The sequence below is a fragment of the Panthera pardus genome, unplaced genomic scaffold (genome assembly GCF_024362965.1).
Source record: "Panthera pardus isolate Hobbes unplaced genomic scaffold, ASM2436296v1 HiC_scaffold_8, whole genome shotgun sequence".
In the NCBI taxonomy this organism is placed as follows: Eukaryota; Metazoa; Chordata; class Mammalia; order Carnivora; family Felidae; genus Panthera; species Panthera pardus.
Genome location: NW_026527013.1, coordinates 13,072,274 through 13,081,849, shown reverse-complemented (window position 1 = coordinate 13,081,849; position 9,576 = coordinate 13,072,274). Strand labels below are relative to the sequence as shown.

The following is a 9,576-nucleotide window of genomic DNA, read 5'->3' as shown; positions in this document are numbered from 1 at the left end:
CTCCAGAGTGGCGATTTCTGCTTGGCGACAAGGGAGGAAAGACTGAGAGCTGGAGAAACCCCTCCCCGCCGTCCCAAGGCCAGAAGAGCCCACAAACTAGAGCAAGCCTGGGGTGACACCAGATTCCCTCAAGGTATAGGCATCACCGTGCGTGAAGAGAAATGGCAAAAGTCATAGTCAATGAGGGTTTCCCGAAACGGCCACGCCGGCCCACACCGTGACAGCTTTGTGAGTTGTTTCTTTAAAATAGCAGACGTTTAAAAAGCAGTTCCTTAAAAATCAGATGACCCATCTGTAGCTTTCCTCTTCCTAAGATTTGCAAAGATGCCCCCGAAGCTACTGCCAATTTAGTCCGTGGGGGGAAGCAGGGAACAGTACGTTAGTGGAACACAGGGAAATCACGTTGTTCCCAGGAGACTGGAGGGAAAAAAAGCTAAAAAGCCATAATACAACCTGCTGGTGAAGATGTAGGGAAAGGGCATTTTCCTATGGGACTGGCAGAAAGGCAAATCTCACGGTGGCCCTTCTGGAAATTAGTTTGGTGACATTTAATAAAAGTAAAGGTGTGCAAACCCTTTGATTCAGCGGTCCCATTCCTGGGACTTTATCCCTGAGGAGTAAAACCTCCAGGAAACCAAGCAAATGGCCATCAGTAGAAAAATGGCCTGAAAGTTGTGGTCGAGAATCTCAACTCGTCGGCTCATCCCCCCCCGCCCCCCAACCTTCCCCACTGCCTCAGCCTTGATTCCCTCTCAGCCCACCCCCTGGGACCCTACACAGGGAGGGGATGAGTCACAAGGAACCAGGGCTGGCGATGCAAAGCTTAAAGCAGGCTAGTCAGGAGGGACAAAGGAGCGACATTTCCTGGATACGGAAACTCGGGTGAGAGACGACCTACGCAGGAAACACTCGGCTGGGGCCCCGCCAAGCCAGGGCAGGGGGGTCAGCCAGGCCAGGCCGCCCAGACGGGCCAGTCTGGAGGCCCCAAGGAAGCGAGGACGTCCCTGACCCTAAGCCTACTGCCTGGGTAGCTAGAGACCTGGACAGGACGCTGACACCCGCCAGTCCCAGCAACCACAGGATGTCTGAGTTTGGGTTCCGGGGCCAGACATCCCTGGATTCAAATCTTGACTCCGTTGGTCTCAGCCTCCCTCTTCTCATCTGAGAAATAATCATTCTAAACTTTCTGGACGCGTGGGCACAGGTCTGACTTTTGGTTGGTCTCTCCCATCCGGAGCATCCCAGGATGTCATCCCTCCAGCTGGCCCCCACTCCCAGCCCTGCTGGTCCAGAGAGACCTTTCCATCATGGGATCTGACCATGTCCCTCTCTGGCTCACACACCCTCCATGGCTCCCCATTACCCTGGGAACAAAGTCCAGCTCCTCATCGGCTCTTATCTCCCTCCCCTCACCCTCACTCCCACCTCCAATGCAGCTCTTGCCTCCAGCTGCCCTGGAGCTTTAATTCTCTGGCTAAAGAGTATCTCTTAACTTGTGCTGTCAGATTACAATGCCTTTTTCTTGGCAAATTCTGCTTTCTCCAAGGCCCGCCCCCAGAGATCCCTCCTCCAGGCAGCCCTCCTGATTGCCCCAGATATAGCCCTTGCTCCCCCTGGGGGAATCCCCAGCTCCATCCCTCCCTTTTTATAGACCCAGAACATGTAGCTCTGACTCCCCCGAGTTGGTGGCTCCCCCAGGGGCAGGACAGGGACTGAGTACCTATCAGGGAGCATTTGGCAGACGCCCTCCCTGACTCTGTGGCCCAGCCACCGGGAGAGGTTCTGACTCTTTAGGGATTTCCTGTGACCTCTATAAATAACCCCCATGGCTGCTTCCCACAAACCGCCTCACCCTTCTTGGAAAAAAAAGGACTGTAGCCAAGGACCTCAGTCCAGCTGTGTGCCAGGGCCCGGGGGAGGTGGGTGGGGCCCAGGCATCCTGCCCCAAGAGCGTCTCTCTCCCCACCCAGACCCCGCTCGCGCCTCCTGGGAGCCCTCCAGCCCTCCCCATGTGGAGGACATCGGGATCCCCACCCCCACCAGACCTACGGTATTGCTTCTCGTCTCCGGGCATCAGTTCGTATTTCCGAAAAACAGGCATAATAGCGACATTCACGGACACCTGAACCTCACGGAGTGACCCTTTCCCTCCGGGAGCCTCCCATGCTGGGGCAGCCCCAGATGGCCAAACAAGCAAACAAATCAGTAGTGACATATTGCAGTGAAGTCCGTGAAGACACGGGGTCAGGGGGCCCCCGTCGGTTGGGTGGCGGGAGAATTCTCTTCATACCCTGTGTTGGCCCTGGATACCTCCCAGGCTCTGCTCACATGCCCCCTGAAACCTGAGAGCTTGTGTCTTCAATCACTGGAGGCAGGACCCTTTCTCTGATTCTGGAAAAGATCCTGACCCGATTTAAGATTCAGTTTCTGCCAGTGGCAGGGGAAGTTAACCATTTACCTGCTGCCACAGGGGTGTGGAAGCCTGGATCCCAGAGTCCTTAAAGGGCAGGAGCTTTGATAGGAGTTGCCAGGACGGCCTTTTGTTGGAGCAAGGCGCCCCCTGCTGGTCCATCACCAACATATCAGGCCGCTGGGCATCTCCGAATCAAAGGCCTCAACGCCAATTCAAAGGGACACATGCGGGGCACCTGGGTGGCTCCGTCGGTTGAGCTTCCGACTTCGGCTCAGGTCAAGATCTCACGGTCTGTGAGTTCGAGCCCCGCGTCTGGCTCTGTGCTGACAGCTCAGAGCCTGGAGCCTGTTTCGGATTCTGTGTCTCCCTCTCTCTCTGACCCTCCCCCACTCATGCTCTGTCTCTCTCTGTCTCAAAAATAAATAAACATTAAAAATAAATTAAAAAACAACAACAACAAAGGGACACCTGCGCCCCTATGTTTATAGCAGCATTATCTACAGCAGCCAAATCATGGAAGCAGCCCAAGTGCCCATCCCATCCGTAGATGAATGGATAAGGTATTTATACGTAGGTGATGGAATATCATTCGGCCACAAAAAACATTTGTGACAACACGGGTGGAGTTAGAGATTACAATGCTAAGTGAAACAACTCAGAGGAAGACAAATACCACATGATCTCACTCGCGTGTGGAATCTAAGAAACAAAACAAACGAGCAGAGGAAAAACGAGAGACAGAGAGACAAAGTAAGAGACAGACTCTTAACTGGAGAGAACAAACTGATGGCTACCAGAGGGGAAGTGGGGGAGGGGAGGGGAGGGGAGGGGAGGGGAGGGGAGGGGAAGGGTAAACGAGGGGATGAGGATTCAAGAGTACATTGACCATGGTGAGCACTGAGTGATGTATAGAATTGTCAGATCACTATGTTGCACACCTAATATATTATTATATATATAATATATATTATATATTTTATATATATAATATATATAAAATATATTATATATATAATATATATTATATATTATTATAACTAATATAACGCTGTGTGTTAACTGTACTGGAATTAAAATGAAAAAACTTGATTCAAGGGGCACGTGGGTGGCTCAGTTGGTTGAGCATCTGACTTCGGCTCAGGTCACGATCTCGTGGTTCGTGAGTTCGAGCCCCGCGTCAGGCTCGCTGCTGTCAGCCTGTCAGTGCAGAGTCTGCTTCGGATCCTCTGCTCCCCCCACCCCCCCACTTTCTGCCCCTCCTCTGCTTGCACTCTCCCAAAAATTAATAAATTAAAAAAAAAAAAAAAAAGACTCCAAGGCCTCATTATCAGTCAGATCCTCCCTCTCCTCCTCCGCCCATCTCCCTCCTCCTTCCCCTCACACACTGCTTCCGCCATACCGGCCACCTGACTGCGGCTTGAACGCACCATGGCGCTCCTACCTCAGGACCTTTGCACATGCTGTGCCCCCTTTCACCAATCTCCTCCATCTGGCTTCCGTCTCACCATTCAGCTGTCAGTACAAACGTCACCTCTGTACGGCGGCCTGCCTTCAAGTCCCTGACCTGGCAGGACTCGTGATCACAAGTTCACACAGCGGCCATCAGCCGTCACTGTTAAGGAACGATGGCTCTAACGAGGGCAGGGGCAACGCCTGCAACAATTGTTCCCCTCTGTGTTCCCAGCGTCCTGCACTCAGCCTGTTGCACAGAAGGCCCGCAGGGCACTCAGATCGGGAGTCCACCAGCTGGGTGCAAATCCCAAAGCTGGGGACCTCCAGCAACTAGCTACTCTTCTCTGAGACTCAGTTTCCTCGTCCGTAAAACTATAACAAAACACTCACCGCCTTGCGCTGTTAGGAAAACCCAATGAAACGATGTGCACGATTCTAGCACATAGCAGGGGCTTCATAAGTCACTGAGGGAATGAAGCTTTTGGAAGGAACAGGGACCCGGGACCTTGCAAGTCTCTTAAAATGTAAGAGGCGGGGCACCCGGGTGGCTCAGTCTGTTAAGCATTGACTCTTGATTGTGGCTCAGCTCATGATCTCACGGTTGTGAGATGAAGCCCACATCAGGTTCTGCGCTGAGAGTGAAGCCTGCTTGGGATTCTTTTTCCCTCTCTCTCTGTGCCTCCTCCACTTGTACTCTCTCTCTCTCTCTAAACAAACAAAAATACATACATACATACATACATTTAAAACATAAGAGGCTAAGGGGCGCCTGGCTGGCTCGGTCGGTCGAGTGTCCGGCTCTTGGTTTTGGCTCAGGTCATGATCTCCTGGTTGGTTCATAAGTTCGAGCCCTGTGTTGGGCTCTGCGCGGGCAGCGTGGAGCCTGCTTGGGATTCTCTGTCTCCCTTTTTCTCTCTGCCCTTCCCCTGCTCATCCATGTGCACTCGCTCTCTCTCTCTCCAAAATATATATCTTTTTAAAAGCGTCTTTAAAATATAAGAGTCTAAGCTTTAAGGTTAATACTAAATAAGGAAATAACAACTTCCAAAACAATAAACACATACTCTCTGTACAAAATACAAAACGTATATTTTATGGGTGTATCCACAAGTATGCAAAAGAGCAGAGAAATTTTGGGAGGACACAAGTTAAGCTGTGACCCCAAGGGATGTGGGGGGACGGAGTCTTCCGTGTTTAAGCATTTCTGGATCACCTGAATTTTTTATATTCCTTTGGTATTTGCAAAATAAATTAAAAACCACAAAGAACTCTGAGGCCCTCCCACCTCCTTCCCAACCTTCCACCCCCGCTCCTCCAGCATCAGGCACCCAGAGCGGTTCCACTCCAGAGCGGCTTGAACCCCTGGCATGTCCCTGCAAGGGAATCTGGCTGGCCGTAGCTTGGTCACCGCCAGCCCCAGAGAGCTCACCACCTCTGAAGGCAGCGGCTTTGCTTCATTGTTCTGGAGTCAGGTTCTTCCCCCAGGGATGGAGATTCTCACTTGGCCTAAGCTCTTCCCACATGCCTCAAGGCTTCTGGGCATCCACTCTGCCTGGCTGAGAGCTCCAGGGCTCCCCTCACTTGCCCACGCAGAAGTCCCGGAAGATGATATCCAGGATTTCCTCAGTGCCCCCTCCGCCGGTGATGCGGGCCAGGTGCCCCCGGGCGAGTCGCAGAGCCTCAGCAGCCAGGGCCAGGTCCTTAGTCTGCGTGTAGTGGCCAAGAGCGTCCAGGCAGCCCTGTAGGTGATGCTGGTGCCTTGCACGCGTCAGGAGCGGTGGGCCTGTGGACGGGTCCCCACACCTGGAGGGGACAAAGGATGTGATCTCTCAACTTTCACAACTACCATTGCCAGGGGGAGGATCGTTTGCATTTTGTAGATACAGAAAATGGGCCTGGGCGTGGCGGGGTGGGCGGGTACACATCCAAAGCCAGTGGCTCAGCCACGACTTGAACTTGGGTTGAAGGAGGGTGTGGGAAAGGGGGAGGGCGTGGGCGCTCACACTTCGGCCAGCTCCTTCCTCAGCGCCTCCAGGAGGCCATCCAGCCCCTCTCCGGTCAAGCAGGACAGCAGCAGGTGCGGGCGCAGGTTGGGACTGGGGTCGGGGCCGCCTGGAGGCAGTAAGTCCGATTTGTTGAGCACCAGCAGGAGGCGCTGGCTGTTCCCATTGGGGCTCCCAGCTCCGGCGGGGGCGACAACGGTGTCCAGGAAGTTGCGGCTGGACGGAGAGGCCAGGTCAGAAGCATCCAGCACGGCCAGAATGAGGTCAGCCTGCTCAAGCCTGGGGGAACAGCGAGAACCAACTGAGCAGTGACCCCAGAGTTGAGTAATTAAGGGCACGGGGGGAGGGTGGGGCACGGGCAGAGGCTGAATTTAAATCGCTGTCCTCCCCACGTCGGAGTCCCCACTGAGCTGAGCAGCCTTTCCGGATTCGGGAGGGATATAAAATAAAGGCAGCCAGGAGAATCGGGAGTGCCTGCTTCCCCATCCCACCACCCTACCCGCCTACCTCTCCCGGGCGCGCCGCACGCCCTCCTGCTCCACGGGCCCAGCGCCCTCCCGCAACCCCGCCGTGTCGCTCAGCAGCGCCGGGAACCCGGCCAGGTCCACGGGGGTCTCCAGCACGTCGCGGGTGGTCCCCGGTTCCGGAGACACTATGGACACAGGCTTCCGGCCTGGGACGGCGTGGAGAGCAGGGGTAATCACCAAGGAGGCGGGACGGAGGAGGTGGAGCCCCCTGGCGAGGCGGACTTTTCATCCTCCCGGCTCCTCCCCCAACACCTGAACAGCTCAGTTCCCCAGCTCCCGGCCCCGCCCCCAACACTAGGCCCCGCCCCCGCCCGCCACGCACTGAGTAGGTTCACCAGGCTGCTCTTGCCAGCGTTGGGGGGTCCTGCGACCACTACGTGCGCCCCTGAGCGAAGCCTCTGCCCGCGCCTGGCATCTCGAAGATGTGCGCCCAGTGCCAGCTGCAGCTCCCGCACTTCGCTGTTAGCTGTGGATGGAAGAGAGCAGAGGGGAGGGAGTGAGGGGGCCTCCGGGGGCTGAGACACCAGATGTCCCCATCCCTTGCAGGACCCACCTTGCTCCAGGACGCCCTCCTCCAGGTTGTCATCCTCACCAAAGTCGATATAGGCCTCCACATGAGCCAGAGCCTGGGGTGGGGGGAGAGGGGGCAGTGGTGTGGCCACCCAGGAACCCACCCTCCAGTGTGCCCAGGTCCAGCCTGACCTAAGGGACCGGATCAGAGACTCCTGCAATGAGGAAGCTCTCACGCACAGGTTGGGCAGGTCGGGCCGGAAATGGACGAATAGGGGGCTTGCCTTAGTGAGGGTCCCGGCCCAGCCGTGGCAGAGGTGGCCCAGTTCTCCGTCCAGCTGTCTCAGCGCCTGCCGCCGCTGCGCCTCGGTTTCCGCATGAATTAGATCCGCCAGCCCCTCCACCTCGGTCAGGCTCAGCTTCCCGTGGGCGAATGCCCGTCTGGTGAACTCACCGGCCTCCGCTGGCCGCAGCCCTGGCACGCTACCTGCGGGAAGGTCCTGGGTCCTGAGCTTCCCGGCCCCCACCCTGGGTCCTGAGCTTCGCTGGCAGAGCCGGACCTCGAACCCAAGGCTGCAAACTCACCCAGGGCCTGCAGGACGCCACTCACCACCGCCGGGCCTCCGTGCACGTGGAACTCGGCGCAATCCTCACCCGTGAAACTTTGGGGACCTAGTGCGGCGAGATGGGAGTCGAGGAGAGTACGGCTAGGCAAACGCCTGGAGGGGGGAAACTGGGTCACGAGAGCTACAGCAGGTTCGGGATCTGGAGCCCCTCACCTGGGAACCAGAGCACCAGCGCGCGATCCAACGGCTCCCCGGAACGGGGGTGGCTGAGCAGGCGCAGGCAGGCGCTGCGAGCCGGGGGCAAGTCCCGGGGCGCCGTGAGGCTCCGGAGGGCGTGGCCGCTGGCGGGGCCGCTGGTTCGGATCACCGCGATGCCGCAGCGGCCGTGGCCGGAACTCAGCGCGAAGATAGTGGTCCCGGAACCGGGGACCGGGACGCCGCTGCCCTGGCGCGTGCACGGTCTGGGACTGGAGAGGAGGAGAATCAGTGCATCTGGGAGGCTCTTGTGGCAGACTGGCAGGTGGATAGAGGGCTCGACGGTCGGGAGATGCCCCAGGTGGAGGGTCTGCGGCTGGAGGATGGGCAGATTGGAGCGTCTGAGGCCAGACCCGATTGAGGTCTCTGAGAGCAATAATTGACTCAGATGTGGGCTCTGCGGCAGGGGGATGGATATATATTGTGAAGCTGAGGGGGCTGATATCAAAATGTGACTCTGAGGGCAATGCGCGACCCAGATGTGGGCTCTGCGGCAGGGGGACGAACCGATTGGAGCTTGGAAAAATGCGAAAGTTGGTTCGCCGCAGGGAACTGGGCCCTGAGATCCCAGGGAGAGGGTTTGAGCCCAAGCAGCACCCCACGCTGTCACACCCCTTCCCCTTATCGCCCCACCTGCGAGGCCCACGTGCGGCCCGGGCTACCAGGGTCCACAACCCCCGCCACATGGATTCACAACCGGCGATCCGCCTACCCTCTCAGCCTGGGTGACTTCTAGTCCTGACAGGAGGCCCCGCCTACTCCGCGGCGTGACTGGTAAAATGTTCAACGATTCCCGATCATCATTGGGCCCCTTAGAAGACGTACTGCCCACTCACTGAAGATCTTCGTTTCTATTGGCTGGTGACAGGGCAAGAGGCGGGGAGGGGCTGCACGCGGGGGTGCCGCAAAATGGCGTTCCCCCGGCAACCTTAGACCGAATTTTTAGGATCCTAGAACAGTGAGAATCCGAGACACCGGAAATGAAGGGTGGGAGGAAGAACCACGCATGGCCCAGGGCCGTGGGAATTACACCGAGACGAGGGTTCGAGTCCCGTATTTTCCATCGGGCCACTCCAAAGCTTTAGGCGACGCAAGAGATCTCAGGGGCGCAGAGGGATGGGTTCCGGGGAACTCACGCCCTGGCCCTGGTAAAGTCTAGTCCAAATCTCTGGGAAGATTCCTACATGTGTTCTCAGAACTCTCCAAGTTTCTCGCCCCTCCCCCAGCTTTCGCTCCCGCCGTTCCCTCCTCCTCGGATACCCTTCTTCATTTGACAAACTCCTCCTCAGACCCTAGCTCCAAGGTCCCCTCCGACCGGACGCCTTTCTGGAATCCCCAGCACAGCTCTCTCTGCCCTCTGGGCTTTTCCGGCCCAGGCCTGCTCCAGCAGAGCTGAGAATCCGGTCTCCGGTGCGTCCCTGGCTCCCCGAAAGCCAGAAAGGGGAATCTCAGGGATTACTTTCAGGTTAACCCAGGACAGCGCAGGACCGCGGAATAAAGCGCTGATGGAGGAATTCCAGACACTGGCTGGGCGGGGTCTCCGCGGGCGCTTTCGCACGGCCAATTCTCTGGTTCTTGGACGGAGCGGGCGGGCGGAGCTCTCACAATTTTGGGAAGAAACTGTCGGACCGGCTAAACCCTGCCTCGACCCGCTCAACTTTTTCATTTGTAAAAGAGGGACGAATGCGGACACTCGCCGTCTCCGCGTTGTTCCATCAGTCTCAAGTATACATCAAGCGCCACCTGTGCGCCAAGAACCAGAAAGACTCCCTGCCCTCCCTGGGCTCTCCGTCTAACAGAAGAGGCTACACAGAATGGTCAGCGGTCTGGATGCCAGACAAAATACAGGA

At 56.9% G+C, this 9,576-nt stretch overlaps 1 protein-coding gene across 3 annotated transcripts; it reads right to left on the bottom strand.

The window, feature by feature from the left end:
- Positions 1–4,931: 4,931 nt before the first annotated feature.
- On the bottom strand, positions 4,932–9,259 carry GTPBP3 (GTP binding protein 3, mitochondrial). 3 transcript variants are annotated; one of them, XM_053898162.1, is made up of 9 exons: positions 8,360–9,258; positions 7,685–7,938; positions 7,491–7,577; positions 7,190–7,392; positions 6,949–7,021; positions 6,718–6,861; positions 6,376–6,541; positions 5,869–6,147; positions 4,932–5,668 (listed from the first exon to the last, which is right to left on the bottom strand). In XM_053898162.1, exons 1-9 carry the CDS (start codon positions 8,410–8,412, stop codon positions 5,443–5,445), a joined length of 1,485 nt encoding a protein of 494 aa, XP_053754137.1. In that variant the 5' UTR covers positions 8,413–9,258; the 3' UTR covers positions 4,932–5,442. The 3 variants fall into 3 exon arrangements, with proteins under 3 accessions (XP_053754137.1, XP_053754138.1, XP_053754136.1); XM_053898163.1 differs by having other exon boundaries at positions 6,949–7,026; positions 7,195–7,392; XM_053898161.1 differs by having other exon boundaries at positions 6,718–7,021; positions 8,360–9,259.
- Between the last annotated feature and the right edge of the window lie 317 nt (positions 9,260–9,576).

Excerpts from the sequence above, each read along its gene's own strand:
- GTPBP3 (XM_053898161.1), bottom strand. The coding sequence starts at position 8,412 with ATGTGGCGGGGGTTGTGGACCCTGGTAGCCCGGGCCGCACGTGGGCCT. Across the intron at positions 7,939-8,359 it reads GCCGCACGTGGGCCTCGCAG|TCCCAGACCGTGCACGCGCC; the intron begins GTGGGGCGATAA and ends CCTCCTCTCCAG. Across the intron at positions 7,393-7,490 it reads TGGCGTCCTGCAGGCCCTGG|GTAGCGTGCCAGGGCTGCGG; the intron begins GTGAGTTTGCAG and ends ACCTTCCCGCAG.